This window comes from Terrapene carolina, unplaced genomic scaffold (assembly GCF_002925995.2).
Source record: "Terrapene carolina triunguis isolate 2854851 unplaced genomic scaffold, T_m_triunguis-2.0 Scaffold69, whole genome shotgun sequence".
NCBI classification, from domain to species: domain Eukaryota; kingdom Metazoa; phylum Chordata; order Testudines; family Emydidae; genus Terrapene; species Terrapene triunguis.
In genome coordinates this window covers 17,893,473-17,917,401 of record NW_020664420.1, presented here as the reverse complement: position 1 = coordinate 17,917,401, position 23,929 = coordinate 17,893,473, and the positions used below count along the sequence as shown (strand labels likewise).

At 38.0% G+C, this 23,929-nt stretch overlaps 1 protein-coding gene across 1 annotated transcript in view; it reads right to left on the bottom strand.

Moving 5' to 3' along the window:
• Positions 1–23,929, bottom strand: part of SPEF2 (sperm flagellar 2) — a 101,601-nt gene that overhangs the window by 52,104 nt on the left and 25,568 nt on the right. Inside the window, exons 8-16 of the mRNA XM_026649252.1 lie at positions 20,391–20,579; positions 19,166–19,353; positions 13,520–13,688; positions 6,868–7,087; positions 6,199–6,329; positions 4,351–4,432; positions 3,310–3,383; positions 2,358–2,461; positions 1,548–1,804 (exon numbers count right to left, since the gene is read on the bottom strand). Coding sequence (XP_026505037.1) covers positions 1,548–1,804; positions 2,358–2,461; positions 3,310–3,383; positions 4,351–4,432; positions 6,199–6,329; positions 6,868–7,087; positions 13,520–13,688; positions 19,166–19,353; positions 20,391–20,579 — 1,414 coding nt within the window. The remainder of the gene's footprint in view (positions 1–1,547; positions 1,805–2,357; positions 2,462–3,309; positions 3,384–4,350; positions 4,433–6,198; positions 6,330–6,867; positions 7,088–13,519; positions 13,689–19,165; positions 19,354–20,390; positions 20,580–23,929) is intronic.

The window sequence follows — 23,929 nt, the reverse complement described above, 5'->3', positions numbered from 1 at the left end:
TAAGGCCTTGTCATCACTGCATTGTTAGCTCTAGTTGTAACTCAAGTTTTACCTTTAACCCACCTTCTGTTCACACATAAAAATCTCTAGCTAGAGTTAAATGGTGCTTTAAGCTCGAGCTAGCTGGCTTGAGCTAGTTGGTCAAAGGGTATAGGTTGAAACTCGAGTGATGTTGGTGTTTGAGCTAGTAACACAGTAGGGATGCAGCAGCTCATGTAACAGCAACTCATCTACTGCTAATCCAATCACTCAGTGCTGCTAATCAGATCACTGTGCTTTCCCAGTGTGGCCATCTCACTCAGAGATAGGGTAGCCTGAGCGGAGTAACTCAAGTATACTAACTTCAGGTAACTATGGCAGTAAAGACAAGCCCTATGTCATTCTTTGGACGTTTAAGGGGCATTCTCCTTTGAATTTGGACAACATAGGTTCTCTTCAAGATAATATGTCCCTCCATAGCCATCATGTGTAAGGTGACAAAGAAGATGTGGTCTGAGTGGAGTGTGGGGGTGGCCATTTGTTGCCCACCTTATCTTTGACTCTACTCTATAATACAATGTGCTTTGGCTATTTTGTCAAAAACAATTATTCCTGCATCCTCACAGGAGTAAATGAACATACATACTGAAGGCAGTGATCAGTGTGGGGAGTAGTGGTGCCACTTGCTCGGGTGTGCACCTTCCCTCTTCTCCCTTTTGCATCTCTCCTAGTTTTCAATCATTGCAATATGCAGCCCTCAGAGAATGATATTGTCTGCACATGCACAATTAACTAGTCATATTTCTACACTTGCTGTATCCTATATTTTTTCTACTTGACACTTCATTAAATTATGTGGGATATTGCACATCAGCTGGTGCCAACATAATGCAGATTTAAACAAATAAACAAACACAGCATTTTTTGGCTGCAGGCAGATCTCGAAAATTAGGGGAAAAAATCTACAATAGTTTGAAAGTACCTGCACTAATGATGCATATTATCCATGAGATCTAGTGAGATTTAGAGAAATTTGTCAGTAATGATTTTTTGCTCCAATGAGTATAAGTTATTGTGAGACATTCTGGTAAATCTTGAGATAACTTCTGTAACTAGTGTGTGATTAGTATGTCATATATATTTAGCTATACACTATAGCAGGAATATACAATCTGAAGTCAGAGGCCCAAAAGGAGCCTGAAAAATATTAAAATACAGCCAATAGCTTCCCTCTTTTTATAACTGCACATAGAGAACAAATCTGATGATGAATCTAAACAACACACAATTCCTATCCATCATCATCATCAGGGAAGATACAAGTAAATTTTTAAGAGTTTCTGGTATTTGTGATAAAAATTATGTAAGTTTATATGTGATTTTACAATTCAGCCCACAAACTCCTCGCACATAACCAATCTGATCCTTGGTGTTGTAAAGATATGGCAACCAAGCAGTGCATTAATGACTTTAGCTCTCTTGGTGTCATAACTACTTTGTATTTCCCATTTTATCATGATATGGGTGTCACTAAGCTTTTTAAATATATGCAGTGAAGTATAACTCACCCTTCATGCCAGCCATGCGTTCCAGCACTGCGGTGTCTGAAATGTCTAATAACAGAGCAAAATCAAATGCAGGTGGGGATAAAGGTGGATCTTTTGGGGCTGCTGGGTCTGTAACTAGGGAGGGCTTTTTAGACTTCTCATCCTTTGTTTCTGCTTTGTCTGGATCACTTCCTGTAAGTGCTTTTTCAAGTAGTTTTGCCTGGTTTATTGTCATTGGAAATCCATCCATGACCCATCCCTTCTTCTGTGGTGTTCGTCTAAACATAAACAAGGAACTATAAACATGTAGAGAAACTACTTTAACTTAATATTAACATTTACAATAAAAAGAGTTTTTCCATAATTCTGTAATTCGAAATTAGGTAAAACAAAATATCATGACAATTCTATAAAATAACAGTGTATGTCATTAAAATTAACACTAGAAATCAAAAGATTTTCCAAACAGAAAACCACAGAAAACAGGACTAAAACCAAACAAAATAAAAGGACTGCAATTTTCTGGAACAAACACTGTGGGACTGATCTTTATACCATGAGAAAAGATGACAATTTTCTGTTCTCTGCCAACATGTGGAACTACAGTAGTAAATAACAGATTTCTAGAGGGAGGTGCATGCCTTGATCAACTTGCCTATTAGTTCAGAGGAGGTGAAAACTATTCAATGAGTAGCTCCATCTATTTCAGTGGCACTACTCGCGGAATCAGGTATTATTCACCATGAGCAAGAATGGCAGTACCTACCCCTAAGAAACATATAATTATTTAGCATATAATTATGTTTGAAAGCAAACTACACCATTTCATACTTAATAGCCTCCACCATGATGTCAACTAGCAATTCATCAGGAATATTTGTTCCTTTCTTCAACAATTTCTCTGATGCTGCACCAAGACAGGCACGAACAGATAACTGTGAAAAAGAGCAGTTAAAAGGATATGTAGTACTAATATCATGTTCAGGAAGTTCAGAGCACTGCACACTTAAAACACTTATTCAATTACTAATAAAGGCAAGATCCTCAGCAGGTGTAAACTGGCCTAGGATCTTGGTCATTACATGCAAAAATTAATGTTAGGCAATGTTAGGGTTGAAAAATGAAGCATTTAAAAAAATCAGGAAATTCAAAGTTAAGAGGCCTGATTTGGATCTCACTCTGGTTTTACACTGATGTAACTCTACTAGATTTGGATCTCACTCTGGTTTCACACTGATGTAACTCTACTAACTCCAATGGAGCCCGTCCTGATTTACACTAGTGTAAGATTATAATCAAGACTGAGGTTTTTATAGCAACATTTAATCTGGTTGGTGTCACCAGAGTCATGCTCTTTGTAGGTCTTCAGGATATTCCCACATCCTGCTTGTTGAGTAAGGTACTACTTAGTATAAGGCTAACATAATCTAGCCTAAGAAATAAACATTTTAATATTGGTAGGACCAATATAGTAACAAATTCTGGGAATGTTCTGGATATAGTAATAAGCAGATTTAAAAGCATGGGAAATATGCGATGAAGAGGTATTTGTGGATAATTCTGATGATACAGAGGACAAAGCCAACACAGAAAACAAATCCAAATTTGTGTAGTTACTTTGAGTAAAGTTATCACTTTTCATATTTTATATAGAAATATGAGCCTGTGGCATGGTCCATAAATTAAAAATAATAAGAGAAAAGTGCACTATTAACCGGTTTTGTTTAATATACAGACATTTCATATATCTGTACATGGTGGAAGTCAAAGTCAGTTTACATACTTTGGATACTTCATCCTTACTCTCGCTTGACTTCATTTCTTGATGAGAAGATTCTTTTCTGCCAAGACCATTACCTAGCAATAACAAAACATCAGCAAATATTACTTTTATTACATTAACATGTATTATTATTCTTATGGATACATAATATTACATAATATTTTTATTTAGTGAGTACTGTCAGCGTTCTCTGCACTGGTCAAAACACAGGGGGAGGCACAGAAACTATCCCCAGGAGCTTGTTATCCATAATTATTTTACTATAACTTCTCCTTTTCAGTCTATTTATTTTTAAGAGACAATCCATCAAATTCTTACTCACATGAATAGACTTTACTCCTGAGAACTGACTTCAATAGGGCAACTTGCATTAGTAAGGACTACACACAGGAGAAAGTTTTCAGGACTGTAAGCTTTTCAGGGCAGGATTCTTGTCTTCATACCTCTCTATAAAGCACCCAACATATTGTTGTCACTCTCCAAATATAAAATAACTACTATTTTGTTTTTTTTTCTCCTCCTCACACTATGTGATACCACAAATAATCAGTGAGGAATATGGCTTAGTCCTGTAAACACTTCTGCATGTGCTTGAGTTTACGCACACAAATAGTCTAATTGATTTCCATGAGATTACACATGTATCTGAAGTTAGGTATGTGTTCACAGGTTTGGGGACTATGTCCATGACAAACTTCAGGTTTCAAACTTCAAACAGTTTTTGCCGGAGTCATATTCAAAAAAGGGAGGTTAAAATTTTCTGCCCAAGGGAAAAGACTATTTTCAACCACCATATCCTAATACAAGGAGGCTGAAAAAGTTTCAACCTCAGAGGTGAACATTTTGGAAAACTATGAGTATGTGGAAACACGGGTTATAATGGGAACTTTTGCAAAGCATGAGCTGTAGTGGGCACTAACAAACACCTGCGAGCACATATAAGCAAAAAATCAGCAGGGGATGGAGATATCCTCTTTTTTGCCATTCAAATCCAGCCATCAAAATTATTTTAAAAAATTAATTAACTCTACACATTTTTACCTTTGGTTCCATCAAGTGATGCGCTCTTTGGCACTATTTCAGAAACCTGAGATGCTAAAGCTGAAGGCGGCTTCTTCAGGACCTTTTATAAATTAAACAATCACAAACCACATTTCTTAGTTTTCATAACATTAAGCAAGGATAGTTTTTGGATGTTTTAAAAGTATTTTATTGAATATTCAGTTATTTAAACATATATAAACTGATTGTCAGGTGCATAACAGCAGAATAATCTATAGTAAGAGTAAGAAAAAGTTACTAATGTCATCCTGGAATGATGAGTGTAAGTAGTATTTTGATATTGATGGTAACTTAAAAGCAAATGAAAAGTTGGGGATGGAGTGACAGGAAAGAGAGGGTTGTTATTTACTCATGACGCTACTCAAATTCAGGTAAACAGAGCAGGCTAGAAGGCAATGATCACTCTATTCACTATGGTCCTGGTCCTGCACCACTCAAGTCAATGGGCATTTTGCCATTGACTTCAATGGAAGCAGGATCAGGTCCTATATAAATCTAAGAATGGTTTGCAGTTGAGGTTGAAATCATCATTTTGTCACACTGCACAAAGCGAGTATTCTGGCATTTTCTCATATCCAAAGGGAGCACTCTTGCATGACAATAACACATTAATCTACAGTTCTATAGCTGGGGGTGATTTACTCTTCCAGTATGAGGTTAAGTTATTTTTCTGTCACTGCAGTTCTCAAAAATAATCTCTTTCTTCAGTGACTCAAGATTTTAGTGCATTAATATAATAAAGGATGATCGGGTCTGTACTCCTTTCCATGCCTATATTCGGTGTATGGTTCCTCCTACTTAACAGAGCATCCTAATGTGGGATTATTACTAGGCAGCTCCACACCATGTGGACTAACAAGACTTTCTTATAGGCAGGACTGGTATCACCACCTATTATTAAGGTTGCCCAACACTCCTTATTATCAGCCTTTTTTCAGTTTCTTATAACTTTTCCAAACTTTAACTATTTGGGCTGAAATTTTCTATGCTTGGTGTATTTGGGAAAATTTCAGACAAAAGGGTTCAGATGTTTCCAAGACTGAGGCTAAGGAAAAATACGTTGTGTCGCCCATTTAAAAAAATTATGGTGACCTTTTCTTTGAAATGGTCTGGCATCCTCATGCTTTGGAGCAGGGACTTGAAATCTAGAAGAGAGGTGACCTTTGTGAGTGGGATGGACCTTTTTCCATCCCCGTGACAATCCACCTAAAATTAGCCAAATTATAAGCCTTTGAAAAATTACCTGTTCACGTGTGCTCAGTAGAGACTTGCTAGAGCTTAACAATTAAAACTTCAGAATACTCCCTCCTCTCTGAGCATGCTTGAGCCTCTCACAATCCCAGTGCTGACCAGACTGTGCATGTGCCATCCCCACAGAACAACGGAGCATGCTACAAGGCTACCGAGGTACTTTCCCTGTAACTGCTGCTCTGGGTCAGGGTAATAGGGCTGGGGCCTGGAACTGACAGCAAGGAGGCTGTGTCTCCTGTGCTCTTTATGACCCCCCCTGCTGGTACCCAGGCAGAAAGGGAGCAGGAAGGAGTCTGCTTTGAATATAGAGGGGATAAAGCTGGACATCGGGAAATAAAGGGAGTAGATTGGGACAAGGCGTCTGGTGATGATAAAAAGAATGCCAAAAGAACACTATTAAGGTGTCAAAGCCAACCCCTCAAAAGTTAGGAAATGTCAGAATTAAGGTTGCCTGTGCAAGTCTTCTATACCTGACTCATCTCAAAGAAGAGGAAGGAACATGACTAATATACTTTCCCCCTAACCTGCTCCGCTGTTCCTTATAACAGTTAAATCTGAAATGAAACTTGCACTTACTTCATTTTGTTTCCCAGAACCCTCTGCTTCTCGTGGAATCAAGCTGCTTTCACTTTTCATTTCACTCTCATGGAAAGCTTTGATGCTGTCCTGGACCAGAGTATCAATAGACAATACCTGAATGTTGCAAGCTAATAGACAGAAACGTTATTGTGATAGGTTTCCATTTTGGAAAGAATATAAAGAGATTATTAAATGCAATTAAATTAATTCTGACAAGGCAGCTTTATTAAATGCAATGCACACTTCTTTTGGTTTGGGTTTTTATTGGAGTTTGTTCCCACCGACACTACACTGCAGCCTGTACAATGTACATTGATAACTGCAATTAGTCTGTTGGCCATTTTATAACCATCTACAGAGAAGTTCTGTGAAAACATTTCTTACAGTTCTTTACTTAAATTCTGAAGCAGTAAATTTATGAGGAACAATGAATTAACAATACACTTTTACATTCAGGAACTTTTCATTTTACTTTGGAAGGTGGAGAATAAATTACATGGAGCCAGACCTTGCAAGTTCTGATGCATCTGAGGCACCTATCTTGCAACGAGCTCTGCACAGGTGCAGGAATCTAACCACAAAGAGCTCATTGTAGGACTGGGGCTTAAAAAAGTATAAACAAACAAACAAAAAATAAAAAAAGTCTACAGAAAAAAAACCTTCTACCTTCTTCCAAGAACTTTACACAGGTGCTTTTTCCACTAAAAAGCTTTCCTAAAACACATCCCTGGATAGGAAACGGAGGAAATACAGGTGGTGGGGGTTCAGGCATTGGAGGGTAGACAATGTCCATCAATCTATGAACCACATGACCCAATATATTATTATTAGGTGGAGGTTTGCTTCCACTGTGCTCTTCAGGTGGGCACCACTCCCCTACCATACTCTGTATCAAAAACAAATCAGAGAATAATTTGTGACTATGCCTTGTATTTCATCTTTTAAAAGATAAATACACAAATAAATATTTTGCACTGCTAGAATGCTGTATTTCATCCAAAGATATCACGGGGCTTTACAAACATTATTAATTAAAACTCATTAAAACCTATTTGAGATAGGCATGTATTATTTTACGCATTTTACAGACCAGTAAACCCATTTTTATCTGTTTTACAGAGAAATTAAATAATTTGACTAATGCAATAAACAAGTCAATGGCAGCATTAGGAGCAGAACTCAGGAGTCCTGACTTCAGCCCCCTACTTTAAACATTAGACAACACTGCTTCCCTATTACCAAAAAACAACATCTAGCTAAAACTTTCAGTAACACATTGTAAATTATTTGATTTATTTCATAGGCAATTAGTTAAAAAACTAAATTACATAATGTTTTAAGGGAGGATAATAACCATGAGAAATGTGGGCCAGGTCTATACTTCAAACTTTTGCTGGCACAGCTACATCAATCAAGGGAGTGATGAGGTATAATCTCTGACCGACATAGCTGTGCTGGCAGAAGTGCCTAGCATAGATGCAGTTACACGGGCAAAACTGCATTCTTGCTGCTTGTGAGAGGAGAGAGGGCTGGAATAATCAATACTGGCAAAAGCGTAGTTTTGCTGGTATGAGCTGTGTCCAAACTAGGAGCACTTTGTTGTTACAGTATATTAGTATAGCTATACCAGCAAAGCACTCCTAGTGTTGACCCAGATGAAGTTGATACTAACCAAAGAAAAAAGGAACATTTTATTAGGGTTGGATAATTCTAGCTCTCTAAAAAGACTTATTGATAAAACAGGCCATTAAACAGCTTCAAGAGGACAAGTTTTGGCTTCCAACAACCTGGGCTAGATCCACGCTTGTAATCTAAAAGTTAAACACTTCATTACCAATCTTTTATGTAATCCAGTTCTCCCTCTGAGCACTACTGAAAGACACAATATGTATTCAATCACACTACGGGTAAAATATAAAGCTATTTTTCCTATGTCTGTTAACAAATAGATGTTTCACACTCTTCAAATATAAACTTGATTTGTGCTTACTTATTTTCACATGGAGCATCCCATGGAAACTGTAACTACATGTGATTACATATAACTATATTATTAGTGTAAATTAAAATGTTGCCTATTTTTTAAACAGCAAAACTTATTTTGAGCTATAAAATGTGCCCTCTAACATATCTCAGGGCAGGTAAAAATGTATGAGAGGAGACAGGATCAACTTACTTGAGCTCTAAGGGAATATTGACAGTGCAGCTGGAGAATGCCTCTCAGCCCAGGTAGACAGACACGTTAGCTCCTCTTGAGCTCATGTGCTAAAAATAGCAGCATGGACATTGTAGCACGGGTGGCAGCACAGGCTAGCCACCTAAGTACCAGCCTGCCTGACTCCCTGGGTCCGAGTTCACGTGGCTAGCCTATGCCACCAAAACATCCATACAGCTATTTTTTAGCACACTAGATTGAGCAGAGCTAGCACATGTCTGTCTACCTGGGCTGGGAAGCATGCTCCCAGCTGCAGTGTAGACACACCTCATCAGACAAGGGGGAAAAGTGAATTCCATACTGCATGAACTCTCCATTAAGATCACTCAGTCACCAGTTTTCTGGCCTTTAAATCTAAGGACTATTAGCTTGTGTGTCTCTGCTGACCTAAATGGTCATGATGGTTCACAGGGGACAGGCAGCCTGGTCTACATTACAGTTAGGTCAACGTAAGGCAGCTTACATCGACCTAATTATGTCAGAGTACACACTACACCCACCGATGTAAGTGTCCTACTACACCAACATAATAACTCCACCTCCACGAGAGGCATAGGGCTGTCAGTGTAGTTAAGGAGACACAGTGTCTGTCTAGGTATTGCGTTACTTACATCGGCTGTTGGCTGTCTTGTCAAGAAAGCAAGGCAGGGAGAGCCCAGCCCCCAGCTCTCCGCTCCCAGCTGGGCTGCACCCACCCCGCTCCCTGCCGGGTTGCTGCCCAGAGGCTCCCCGCTCAGGGACCCAAGAAGCCCAGGCAGCTGCCCCCACTCCCAACTGTGAGTGGGGATTTGAGAGTTGGGGGGGCAGTTGGGTTCCCGGCAGGGAGCTGTGTGGAACTGAGAGTCCTGGCTCTCAGCCACCCACACTGCCCCCAAGTCAGTGGAAGTACTCCTAGTGAGGACGCAAACCACCGACAGAAGGAGACTAATGTGGACATCAGCCACCGCGCTGGCTGTAAGTCAACCTAACATAGGTCGACTTAAATCTGTAGTGCAGACATGCCCACCGTCTTTCAGACAGCCAGGACCCAAGTCATATAGGGATATACAGATCAAAGTCAGTACCTTGAATTGCACCTGGAAGTTAACTGAAATTCCATGTAGATCTAAATTTTTAAGGACATAAGAATGGCCATACTGGATCAGACCCAGTATCCTGTCTTCCAACAGTGGCCAATGCTAGGTGCCCCAGAGGAAATGAACAGAACAGGCAATCAGCAATCCATCCCGTTGCACATTTCCAGCTTCTGGCAAACAGAGGCTAGGGCCACCATCCCTGCCCATCCTGGCTAATAGCCATTTATAGATCTATCATCCATGAATTTATCTAGTTCTTTTTTAAACCCTGTTATAGGTCTTGGCCTTCACAACATCCTCTGGCAAATTGTTCCACTGGTTGACTGTGTGTTGTGTGAAGAAATACTTCCTTTTGTTTGTTTTAACTGCTGCCTATTAATTTCATTTGCTGACCCCTAGTTCTTGTGTTATAAGGAGTAAACAGCATTTCCTTATTTCGTTTCTGCACACCAGGCATGATATTATAGACCTCTATCATAACCCTGCTTAGTCGTCACTTTTCCAAGATGAAAAGTTCCAGTCTCATTAATCTCTCCTCATATGGAAGCTATTCCACGCCCCTAATCATTTTTTGGCCCTTTTCTGTACCTTTTCCAATTCCAATATATCTTTTTTGAGATGGGGCGACTACATGGGCACACAGTATTCAAGATGTGGGCCTACCATGGATATGATATTTTCTGTCTTATTATCTAACCCTTTCCTAATGATTCCTAACATTCTGTTAGCTTTTTTAGACTGCAGCGGCACATTGAGGGTATGTTTTCAGAGAACTATCCAAGATCTCTTTTTTGAGTGGTAACAGCTAATTTAGACCCCATCATTTTAGATGTATAGTTGGGATTATGTTTTCCAATGTGCATTACTTTGCATTTATCAACATTGATCTAGGAGAATTAGTGTAATGTGTTCCTTGTGACTGATTCTATTTAACAAGCGAGCAGCTGCAATCTACAACTGCTACAGCTTACACATATTCTTCAAGGGCAGTCCATTGTAGAATGCACTGCAGTAATTATGTCAGGTGTCACAGTGCTTTGCCGTACTTTGCTGTTTTATCAGCTATACTTCTTATATTGGAGTCACAATATTTTGTAAGGCAATACATACCTGCCTATGTTCTTGTCTTCACTTTTACTCTCTTAACCTCACTGTCTCAATCTCTGACATCAAAAGTTGCTGCCATAGCACAAGAGTTTGGGATATAATTCAAATATGCTGTTAATATACTTATTTGTATTTGATGCAGTCACTGCAGTTCTAGAAAAATGTTTGTTAATCTGAACTGAACAAGATATTGTAAAGGGCCTTGCTGATGCATTGCTGACTGACAACTTCTCTATATTCTCTAACTATGCAATATTTGTTCATATTGTTTTGCCTATCCATTGTTACTCCAAAGCTCATTTGAATTGTGTGCATTACTATTCAATTTCCCCGTGTATATAATTTTAGCAGATCAGCATTTTTCTTACTTTTAATAAGTGCCATTAGTGTGTTCAGCACTGTACAGTACATAGAACTATAGTTCCTGTATCAAAAAGCTTATAATTTTGAGGTCCTTAACTCATGCAAACTGATGTTAATTTTAATTGGGCTTTGCCTAAAACCTCATTAAAAAATTAATAAGGTCTTTACTATTTTCCCCTAACTTAGACAAACAGAATGGTTCAGATGCATAAGAAACTGGAAGATCAGATGATGGTGAAAATTCATGACTATGAATTTTTTCCCCTTCAAATATAGGTTGTGGTATGTTATATACTTCTGGCAGCACTAACTGAGGTGGATTAACATTGATAGGCTCTGCAAAAGTAGTATTTGAATGAGGGATGTTAAGGAAGGATTTGAATGAAAAGAGAATTGATGTTTGGTGCAAGCATAGGGGGTAGTGAAGATGAAAGCACAAAGATGATAGGGGAAAGATAAAAAGGGCGGTGAGATATACCTCTTTCATATCCTTCCCTCAATACCCACTTCTGCTTTGATGCTAAGTGTCTGAAGTTGGGCCACGTTGAAAATTAAGGGCCGCATTTGAAAATTTTGGGTTAAGTGACTTGCCATGACCAGAGAGTCAGTGTTTACATAGCAGACAGGTTGTAATTAGAGAATCAGTGAATTGGGTTCTTAATCTTGTGCTGTGCTGTATAGATCATGCTCTTCTTTCATCAACATTGATTTTATTTCTGTTTGCTCTCTGTTCAAATGTCTGTAACCAATTTGACGTGCTAAAGGATTCTAGTGAATAGTGACTATGCTCTTTTTGAACCAATGAGTTATTGTACATTGCATCACTTGAAAATAATGCAAACAGTTAAAAAATTACTATCCTAATTATTGACTTTTTTCTGCATAAGCTCAATAGGTATTTAAAACAAAGTTCTACTGCTGTCTGTCCTAATTCAGTACATGACTGCTGTGTTGACTGGCCTGTTAAGAGTTATAAAATTACTTTAGATATTTTTTAAAATTAACATTTATTATTCAAAACTTATAAAACATTCCATAAATTTGCCTGGCACTTTAAACAGATATTAAAGCTATGGTCATTAATTTGCCATTTACTTATTACCAGTTAATTGCAAGTTAATTAGAAACTGAATTGAGAACACCAAATGTTTGTTGACAAGGAATGGAAGAGGGGAGTAGGACTGGAAACCTAGAGGTGAAAGGACCTGATTTTCCTTTACACTAAGGTCCCTTTATCCCACTTGCAAGGTAAGGAGCCCTTAAAGGGTACATAAATTTAATTTACATCAGTTTTAACATCCTGCATTCTCCCAGAGTGGTGTGCAGAGGCCTTAATGTAAACGAGACTTTGGCCTAAATGGCCTAAAGACTTATTATGCCATTACTAAATCTCAACCATCTAGCTTCCTCCCTCCACAGAGTATATTTGTCTTTGCTCTTCTAAGGAAGGTTTTAAAATTTATCATACGTGTTAATGCTGTATGAACAGGTATCTTGTAAATAACTTTCAGTTGGCAGAGAACATACTCAAAGATTGAAAACAAAATAAACTGAGCTGTCAGACATACACCACACCAACCCCTAACAAAAGTTGACTACTTACTGCAAAAGAATATGTACCAATTGGTTCAGGATGTGGGTAAAAAGCACATATCGTGTGGTAATCATTTCTCAAACAACAAAGACAGAAATACAAGTTATTTACAATGATTGTGCTATATTATACTAAACAGACTGTCAGAAAAGATTCAAAGCATAAAAGCTTCTTTTTCAAACAAGAGAATAAATAATACTGAATTGGGGGGGGGGGGGGGATAACTATGTAGCGTACTTTGGCCAAAGCAGTTCAACATTCTTACTTCAATTTTCAATTGTTAAATTACATTGTGTTCTAAAACTGCAGGAAACAGATTATAGGATCTGAAAAATTGTCACTTAGATTATTACAGCATGGTCACAACAATATCAGCCATCTTTCAAAACTTCTTTTTTAAAATATTGTCCTATTAAAATAAATGGATCACCAAAGATAAAATTCCACTACAAAGGTTTAATTCACAACTTGTTGCAAATAGTATTTACAGGACTACCAGATCTTGTCACAGGCACTGTTTTTATTTAGTCTTGGGGTTTTTTTGCTGACTACTTTGTGTTACATTTTCTAATGTGGTGCAATTAACTACACTTTAATTTCTACTTAAAAATAATTGCACTGAGATTTCACATGTTGTAGTTATGTATTCTTGATAGTAACATCAGTTGTTCATATACAATATGAAATGTGTTACTGCACTCAAGGCCAAACAAGGATTAAGATTTTCAGGGTTGCACAGGCTTTCAAATGCCAGCAACAGAAAATATTATTTACTCCCAGACCAATATGGAGTTAATGTAAAAACATCTGTAACTACATGAAAATTTATATCTAATTCTATCATCATAAACTGTCCAAAAAAAAAAAAAACCCCAAATGTATTATAACATCACAACAAATTGTCAACAATCATGAGTAAACAAGGTGCATTTTCTTTCATTATGCCATGTCAGTTAGGGGTACCTTATATTCATCATAATCTTTCTCATCTAGCAAATTCATTTTATCCAACTCTACAAGTTGTTCTGGGGTTGGCTCAGTTGGCAAAGGTTCAATCGACGCTTGTTCATATATTGGTTTTCCGTTAAAAAAAAGTTCTTTCCAATCACGCATCAGTTTAATTGGAATTAGGCTGCAGAAACAAAAACAAACCAAATTAGTTGTCAAACCAAACTAACAAGTCAGCTATTTTGAGAATTATGGACCAAATTCTGCCCCAAACATGCAGCAGAAGTAAACAGGTTCTACACTAGAACATCTGTGGGATTTGGGATGAAGACAGAACCCACCCTAAAGACCACATAGTTGTACCCAACCTCATCTGCAGCTGCTGTCATAGACACAAGGGCCGCTGTATCTCCACATATGTGCTGGTGTGCAGTATTTGGTTGGTGAAACTGTGTATTAGCAAATCTATTGTCTCTGCCCCTCTCCTACTCCAAAACTTATATTCTCACTGAGGAAGGACTCATTGGAGGATCTGTGGAGATGTACTCTAGGCTACACAAGAGATGTGGACTCCACATCCAATCCATCCCTTCCGCAGTTTTCCTGCAGTCAGAGTCTTACGCACCAACAACAGAGGGTGGCAAGATCTGTCCAGAAATACCTACGCTACATGCTAATATTAGTTTATGATAATATAAGTAATTCAACCTGATTATATTTCCATTAGAAAAGAAAGGTATTTCTAGAAAATAACAAATTAAAGTAGATATAAATATGGAACAAGTGTTTTTTATTATTAAAGATAAAACAAAGAACCTGAACACATCATATGTAGTAATTCCATGGTTGCTCAAATCAACAAGCTGAGCAACACCAGTAGCACAATTAGCCTGTATTCAACAGGTGTGCTCAAATTGAACTGAGTTATATTATTGTCAAAATACATATGACTACCTTATAATTATCTTGCACTTTGTATTAAAGAAAAAAAAAGCTGTGATTTAATTATATGACCATAAAAGGGCACAACTATAAAATTGCTAGCAGACAGCATTATCATTTTGGAACACAACTTCATCTATTTGAATTTTCTTCTTTTTAACTACAGATCTGAGATAACTGAGTGTTATGCTATAAATATACTTTGCACATAATTCCTTTGAACACTGAAAATAATACTGTTTGCATCTTGCACAAGGAAATGCATGGAAATACTGACAAAATTTACCTCCCGTGGCAGTCAGGATGCTGATATAATCTTGATCTGTATATGTACCTATATAGTGTATTCACCACTCAGTTCACATATGTTTTATACTAATTTACATTGGAGTCATGGCTGCACATTGACAAGGAAATCACCCACAAAATGTGAACGTGATGTTAAATATTGCAATGCTGAAATACAATTCATATTAAACATCTATTGGGCCATAATTTATATTTGCACATTTTTCTTTCATAATCTTTTGCTCTTAATCTTTTAACATAACAGTTATTCTTTAAAGGCAATGGAGTTTTATATTTATATTCTTGGGGTGAAATCTTCACCACCACTCTAGCTTCTTTATGATGTGTAAAAAGGCTGGAACAACATAAGGGAGCCCTTAAAGCCCCAAATCTGACCAGGGAGGATTCCCCTGGGACAGGCACTGTGGAGACAGCTGCAAGACTGCTTTCCAAGGATCATCTCACAAGCTCTGATGCAGGGGGCATGTCAGGGGTGGGGCCACCCACAGTATATAACACTGTGGAGATTCCAAGCAGAGCTGTGGTCCTTAGGGCAGCCCAGGGAGGCTGCTGTGATGTAAACAAGCCCCCACAGCTGTCTAAATTATGCTGTGGGCCATCCAGCCATTGGAGCAACCTAGGATTGGGAGAGCACAAAGATTTAAGCCACTTCAGCCTCCCCCTACGCCTGACTTGTGAGTTCTGTGCTGTGCCTCTTAGAGGACTTTTTTGCTTCTCGATGTAGAGAGAAAAATATGAAAGTCATAAAAAGGACATCTTATAAAACTTATACATTATTCATATTTTCACAGTGTAAGACTATTAATTCCAATTATACTGAAATGCAATGGCCTCAGCCTGAGTACAGGGATACTCTACAGTTATAAAAACAAACATTCAGTCCTCTCCTGGTCCTACCAATTATTCAAGTCTCTGAATTCTCATAGTTTCTAGAGTGCTGATATGCACAATAACTGTATGATTATTTCTTATTAATCATACAGTATGTTAATCTATGTACTCTGACTGGATAAAAGCCATAGTGCAGGGCTCTGTGTAATCACTGTATAGTTATTTTTCAATGTCTCTCAAGAAGAGATGTACTGACCTGTAAGGAGCAAAAGGAGACGAGAGAGGGAAATGAGAAGGTGAGGCGAAAGAAGGGGAGAGCACTTTCACACTTAGATAATGAAGAAAGGATCAAAAATATTTTAAAACATATTACCTTTGACAGTTCATGTTGTTTGTGGGCTTTCCCCCTACTTTCCCTTAAAAACTGAATATTTAATTTAAAATTTCAGTATAAAAAGATCAACAACCACCTAAAGTTGTAGCTTGTTAACTCATTATTAACCATATCCTGGATTAAGACTAGCTAGCAGTGATTTCTTCAGGGAGATGGGTTGAGGACCCCTATTAGGTAAACAATGACTGAAACACTGCCTTCCCAAAACCAGTATCTGCTCTTGATACCATGTCATGAAAATGGTGGTTTGTGAAGGTAGCCTTATTCAGTAGCCTTACAGATTTCAAATAAAGGCACATTGTTTATACATGTTGTGGAAGCTGCTATCCCCTTAGTTAAGTGAGCCCTGCCCAACTAGCTCCTAACATGACTGAGCGCATAATCTTATTCACTTACACAGGCTTTGAGCCAAGATGGGATGACCCTTAGATTTTGTGGCTTTCAGAGAACAAAGGTTCCACTTTCTGAATTGCTTACTCACATCCTAGTATCGTTTGCAAGACTTAGGACATTAAACCTGCTGTCGTGAACAATTCAAATGTGCATTATATTCCCCTTGCAGTTTCAGATGCATGCAGTATTATTTCAGACTGTCACAAAATGTGTTGTCCCTTTCAAAGCAGGCCTACGTCCAGTTAAAGCCTTTTAAGATCAGCACTCTGTGGGTTGTACTCATCAGAGGGATTGTGTGACTGCAGGTTACAGCAAAGCCTACTGTGGAATGGAACAGGACTATATACAATCGCTTGTTTTCGCAATAGTTAGAGAAGGCTGGAGGGTGTAGCAGCTTGCTGAGAGATGCTCCAAGGTGGACCAAACTGAGTTGTAGACCAAGATTGCCAATGGTGTTCCCAGAGGTCAGGGACCTGAAGCAGGAGAAGGAGAGGGGCTGTGGTCAGAAGCCAGTGAGAGGGCCTAAGAGAAGTCCTAAAGGCAGGCAGGAGAAGGAACCGGTGAGGAGTAAGAGTATGACTGAAAAGAGTATGAGCCATGGACTAAGGAGTGCTAAAGGTTTCCGGACCAAGGAGAAAGCAGGGGAAGAAAAAAGTCTGACAAGAAAATAACAGAGAAGGCAGGAGACTCAGTGAGAAAACAAGCTCTTTCTTATTTAGAAGTCCCAGGCCAAAGCTTCCAGAGAGGATAAGGGGAAGTTCTCCTTTACTTTCCTCCTTTAAGTGGGGAAGACCACACTATACCCTGGAGAAAGGGCTGTTTAGCCCAGTAAGGATGAAGGATTACTGAGGACTACACTGAGTATGGCTGAAAGATTTGTTTAGCCTGTGGCAGGAAAAGTCTATCAGTGAAGCCAGTAGAGAAGGCTGAAGAATTGTGGACCAGGGAGTGGCAAAGAACTAGTGTGGAATCCTAGCTATTAAGGGAAAGGACTTAGCGAAGGATGGGTGACAGTTTGTTTGCAGAAATCTTTTGTTTTGAACTTTAAATATTAAAATAAATATTTACTTAAATAAATAAAACTTTAAAATAAATATTTTATTTGTCTTAGAAAGGGAGGAATATTTGACTTGGTCAGAGGGCCAAACTGCCACTTCACTGAAGCACCCAGCTATCTGAAAGCAAGGGGAAATTGAAGCACTAATCTGATGGGAAACTAAGGCATGGCAACATCTGATGCCAGACCAGGTAGGAAAACTTCTTACAGTCTTAAAGCATTAAGTTGTGGTTTCTTGGCCTTCTTAAATAGTTGCTGTTTCACCCTACAGGTGGCTCTGTTGCTGATGTGAGGGAAGTAATTTATAAAGTACACATTGAACCTAAAGCCTTTTAACCTGAAGGATCTCAAAATGCTTTGCAAACTTACTTCCATTAGGGCTGTCCAATTATTAAAAAAAAAAAGATTGTGATTAATTTTAATTGCACTGTTTAATTGCAGTTTTAATTGCACTGTTAACAATAACAGAATACCATTTATTTAAATATTTTTGGATATTTTCTACATTTTCAAATATATTGATTTCAGTTACAACACAGAATACAAAGTGTATAGTGCTCACTTTATATTATTTTTATTACAAATACTTGCACTGATAAAAAGAAATAGTATTTTTCAATTCACTTCATACAAGTGCTGTAGTTCACTCTCTATCATGAAAGTGCAATTTAAAAATGTAGAATTTTTTTTTACATAATTGCACTCAAAAACAAAACAATGTAAAACTTTAGAGCCTACAAGTCCATTCAGTCCTACTTCTTGTTCAGCCAATCGCTAAGACAAACAAGTTTGTTTACATTTATGGGAGATAATGCTGCCCACTTTTATTTACAATGTCAGCTAAAAATGAGACCAGGTGTAAGCATGGCACTTTTGTAGCAGGCGTTGCAGGTGTTTATGTGCCAGATATGCCAAACATTTGTATGCCCCTTCGTGCTTGACCACCATTCCAGAGGACATTCTTCCATGCTGAGGATGGGTTTTGCTCGATAGCAAATGTTATGTCACCAAAAAAAATAAAAGTCTACATTTGTAAGTGGCACTTTCACAATAAGAAGATTGCACTACAGCACATGTCTGAGATGAACAGAAAAATACTATTTCTTCTGTTTATATTTTACAGTGCAAATATTTGTAATAAAAATAATATAAAGTGAGCACTGTACACTTTGTACAATTTTTATAATTAAAATCAATATTTGAAAATATAGAAAAACATCCAAAATATTTAGAATAAATTTCAATTGGTATTCTATTATTGTTTAACAGTACGATTAAAACAGTGATTAATCACGATTAATTTTTTCAATCAAGTTAATTTGTTTTGAGTTAATCACTTGAGTTAACTGTGATTAATTAACAGCCCTACTAGCTATATAAATTACATTGTGATCCTTTAGCACAAAAGGTTATACTACAAATATAATATTTAATTATTATTACTTCATGTGAAAATATTGAAAAATATTTCCAGTTGAAAGTAATTAGTACTGTGGAGTTGGGTTTAATTTTTCCACAGTAACATTAGCTGCGGTACATTGAATACGAGAAACAGAACTCATGATTCGATAATAACCTTTTAAATTATATGCTTGTTTTCAGTATTAACCACAACTGTAAAGCAGGGCATTCACAAGGGAATATATTTCATGAAATAATGTATCTCACTAATTTTCCTTTCCCTGTATTCTGTTTCTTATACATTTCTTTTCTCTGACTTCTGAAATTTACTTACTTGTTTGTCAACATTCGATATTCTCCTGTTTTGGTTGATAGATCAATAATTTGGTCAATCACTTCCCAACACATGGAATAATGCTTTTTATATCGAGCCTCCGCTCTTTCAGCAGCAATTTTCTCATGTAGGTCTCTTTCTTTGCAAATATGTTCCTCATAATCAATTTTTTCTTGTTTTGCAAGAGCCTAAGGATTTTTTTTTCAAAAACAAACTTTTTAATTAGATTGTTAATTAACTTGAACTGGCATAGCAATACAAAAAGTTTAAAAATGCTTAGAGTAATCTTTAAAAAGAAAATGAACTTGCTGAATTTGAGTCAAGAATTGAAAACATTTTTATCAGATTCATTAATCAAATGATATATAGCAGGTAATAAAAAATTAAGACCTGCAGAAGTCTGAATACAACCTCTGAAGACTCTGTAAGTCCCTGCTTTTTGCAAAATAGTTACTAATATACTGAAGTAAAGGAGCAAAATGTTACTTCCCCCATAACAAGTAAAATATTTTTTTCAGTGATTTCTGAAAAAAAGCCATTTTAACCTTAAACATGGAGAGAGTATATTTGCTATTCATGAAGAACAGTCATGCAGACACTGGACGAAATCCCAGTCCCAGTACAGTCAATACCAAAACACCTCTCGATGTCAATTGGGCCAGGATTTCAGCCATTAAATACATTTTAGAAAGTATGGCACACAGTTTAAACAGCAAGGGCCTAATCTGCAAAGAATTAATACAAAGATACTGATGCTATTTGAGCTTTAGAACCCCTACCCTCCAAAATTTTTGCACATAAAATCAGAAAGGAGGAAGAGCAGCCTGACTATCAGCACTCCCAATAGCACAGTGGGCCCTGGTGGCCAGGAGGTGTAATTCTGGCGAATCCCTGATCAATACCTACAGACTCCTGGATGCATGAGATTCTTAATGAAAATTAAGTTTATTTTGGAGGGACTGGGGGAGATAGAGTGAGGGGTCGGGGCTGGAAAGGGTGAATGTGTGAGTGTCATGCCCTGCTGTATCCATAACATTTGGCATAACATCTCATTTGGACTTAGGCTCCCAAGTGCTTAAGTCACTTTTGAAAATGAGACAGGCTCCTAAGTCACTTAGGCCCTGCAACATTGGCAGGGCAATGCCTGAATACCTTTAAAAATCTGAGCTCATGTATGGGAGGTAGACAAAGCTCCGCACAATATATTGAATAATTAATCTTTTACCGCCTCTCTGTCAAGAGCTTCTTGGAACTCTTTCAGTCGTCTTTCCTCATACTGTTTTTCTCTGAAAATTCTGTTCTGCCATAGCACTTCTTTTTCATGCCGAACATGCATGAGTTGTACAGCAATCCTCCGCTCCTGCTGGGACTGTCTCATTAATCTATTAATAAGTTGCTCTTCCCGGTAAGCCTCCTAAAAAAAATAAAATATTGTAAGCTATGCTAAATAGTGATTAACTATTTAATGGATTATGTCAGAAAATTCTATACTCCTGATATAAAATGTTTATTCAAAATAGCATGACTGTCTTCATCTATGCCTATTTAACATACATAGCCTAAAACTTACATTTCTATTTATGATGCTATCAGTAATATAATATAATTATGGTCTTATCAAGTAATACATAACCACTTAAAAATCTTATAATTGAGATACTCAACAGAAATACATTTTCTTAAAATTTAGGCAGCTAAAATTAATTTTAACACAGACTGAAGAAAATCCTACATACAGACAATTTTGATGTGACTTTTCTGTGCTTCAAATAATTCTTTTTCTAGTTGTAAAGATGCTCACTCCCCAACAACTAGTCCGTTTCCTTCTCTTCTCCTGACCCCGTCCTACAACTCATATCCAGTCCCAGTTCTCACTCTTCGAAGGTTCCTTGTCCTAATCTACTCCCCCCCACATGCACATCCCCTCTGCTTTTTATTCAGGCAGCTTCCTCCCTCACAGTAGAGCGGGGGCATTGAGTACAGGTGACTCTCCATTCTAGTGCCTGGACCTGGCCTCAAGATAGACTGCATCAGCCTGGAACTTAATTGCAAGGAAAGTCCTGCTCAGCCCTGGGCTGAAGCATGCCTAGTACAGATGGATGGAGAGCTGTAGTAGCCAGAAGTTGGTCCAATAAAAAAAAATATCACCTTACCCACCTTGTCTCTCCAGTACAGATGGAATCTTTCGAGAAGATCTAGCAAGTCTCTAGTGAGTATGCGTGGACTGCAATTTTTCAAAGTCTTATAATGACAAATTTGGGTGGATTGTCACAGGGCCGGCAAAAAGCAGATCCCTGACACAGAGGCACACAACTCCTCCCTTTCTCTCCCCTAAATGCTAAAATGTTGCAAAATAAGTCGGCCTGATGTAGATGCCCAGCCTGTAAAATTTCAGCCCAAACAGTTAAAGATGGTAAAGTTATAATAGGAAGTGTCAGGCAACTGCCTATTATAAATGTTAAGAAAGAAATCATAAAGGAAAAGGAGGACTGGTTTTCTGTTTCTCTTTATTATCCTAATTAACTTAGGAGTTTAGGAGGGTTTAGGAGTTTGTCCTTGTTAAATGCAGTGGCAACCACAGTTTGTAGTATCTCCTCATTGACGTGCTTACATTTTCAGCTTCCTTCTGCAACTCCTCTGTTCTTATGAATTCAGATCTCTGAATTAAACTTCAAAACTTTTCAGCTGCTTCTGCAGCCCAGGCACTGCGCTTTGAGTGAAAGTTGCAGTTTCTCTTTGAAATCCCACTGTCCCACAGAAGGGCTTGAAAGGGAAATCACTGATTCCCTCTGCAGCCCAGACACCTGCTCCAGAAGCAATGGTACAGCTTTAAAGTTTAGTTTAGAGATTTGTAATTGGAGCTTGTCTAAGAGTCCCAATTCAGTTTCTTCAGAAAAGAGGAGAGAAGTGGACAAAGAAGCTAGACGGGAAAACTGGCAGGTCTACACTGACACTTTTATCCTTCATGAGCCTAGTTTCCCTTTCATCAGATGTTTGTGATGGAGCTGCAATGGAACAACACACTACATAAACCCACCTCAAATTTTGTTTTTTGTTTTTTAAATTACTGTTAACAAACAGACATACTCCAAAAGCAATAACCAACTCTAATATGCTATAGTGTGCCTCACAGTGCAACCAGGCATGTAACAATAACCTACTAACACATATCCACTAGGGTTAACGGCAGTTCTAGAAGTACTATAGAAAATTATGAGAAAGATGTCATTTGTATTACTCAGACTCAATATTCCATTAGGCTTCTGAGGAAGAGGAGAAAATGGGCAGGAAGTGTGAATATGCAGAGTCATCGCAAAGAATTCTGTTTACAGGTAAGTTATATTCATTTCTTCTTCAAAGTGGCCTCTGCATATTTCCACTTCTGAGATAGTTTGCCAAACTGTATCCCATCAAAGGAAGGTGGGACTTGGAGTCCTAACTGAACAGGGGTTGAAATATTGTCCTACCAAACTGAGCGTCAGCTCTAGACACTAAGTCTAAGGAGTAGAGATTTATACATTTTGAGCTCTAAATAGCAATCTCACAGATCTCAGGAACTGGAACATGTCTAAAGCATTCTGTGGAGGGAGCCATTGCTCTGGTAGAGTGTGACTTAACCCCAACAAGGGGAGGAATAGATGTTAGCTTGTAACTTCTCTCTATACATTGTGAAGAGACAGCATGACTTTGTGGTTGTCTGTACATAACATAAAGAGATTGGGAGATGTGAAATTCTTTGGTCCTATTAAAACAGTAAGCTAGAGCTCTCTTAGTATCTAAAGTATGTAGTTCTGACTCCCCTATGTGAGTGTGAAGTCTAGGAAAGAAAACTTGCAGATTCATCATTTGATTAACGTCAAAGTCAGATACCACCTTGGCAAGGAATGTAGCATTTGAATGAAGTATCACCTTATTGTTGTGAAAGATAGTGAATGGTGAATTGACCATGAGGGCATGTAGATTACTCATTTGCCTAACTGATGTCATGGCTATTATAAACATAGTTTTAATAGATAGGTGGAATAGTGAACAATCTGCTATATGCTCAAATGCAGACTTCATGAGCTGCTTTAAGCCTGAACTGAGGTCCTTGAAGGAACAGAGTCTTTCATTGACAAGTCCCTTCATAAGTTTCTTAACTCAGAAGACAGATTTATTGTCTATGAGCACTTAGTGTGCCTCTATAGCTGCTAACTGCACTTTCAAAGAAGATTTGGAAAGACATGAAAGCTTTAATTGAAGTAAATAATAAAAATATATTATATTGGAGCCAACGTTACAGCTATATGTTTCTTGACTATCCACTTCACAAATCTAGTCCACTTGAGATATCATAACACCTTCTGGTTGACTGTTTTCTCAAGTTAATCAATAGCTGATGCACTTGTGAAGGGCAAGATTTTTCAAGGTATGTTAGAGTCCTGTAGCCCATGAAGTTAGGTGAAGTGGTAGAGGGTCAGAAGATAACTTCTGCCGCTCCCCCTCCCCCTTTCAGATAATAAACCTGGTAACACTGGAAGTAGCCTGTGCGCTCCATTGGAGAATTGAAGAAGGGCTGTTTATCACTGTTGTCTTGACCATACTTGGGCAACAAGAATTATCTTGTCTCCATCTTATCTTATCTTTTCTTTTTTCTCAGTCTCAGGATCAGAGGAAAGGGGGGAGAAACAACTAACAAAATCATCCAAAGCCCAAGATTTGGTGGTGATGGGGGACCTCAACTATCCAAATATATGTTGGGAAAATAACACAGCGGGGCACAGA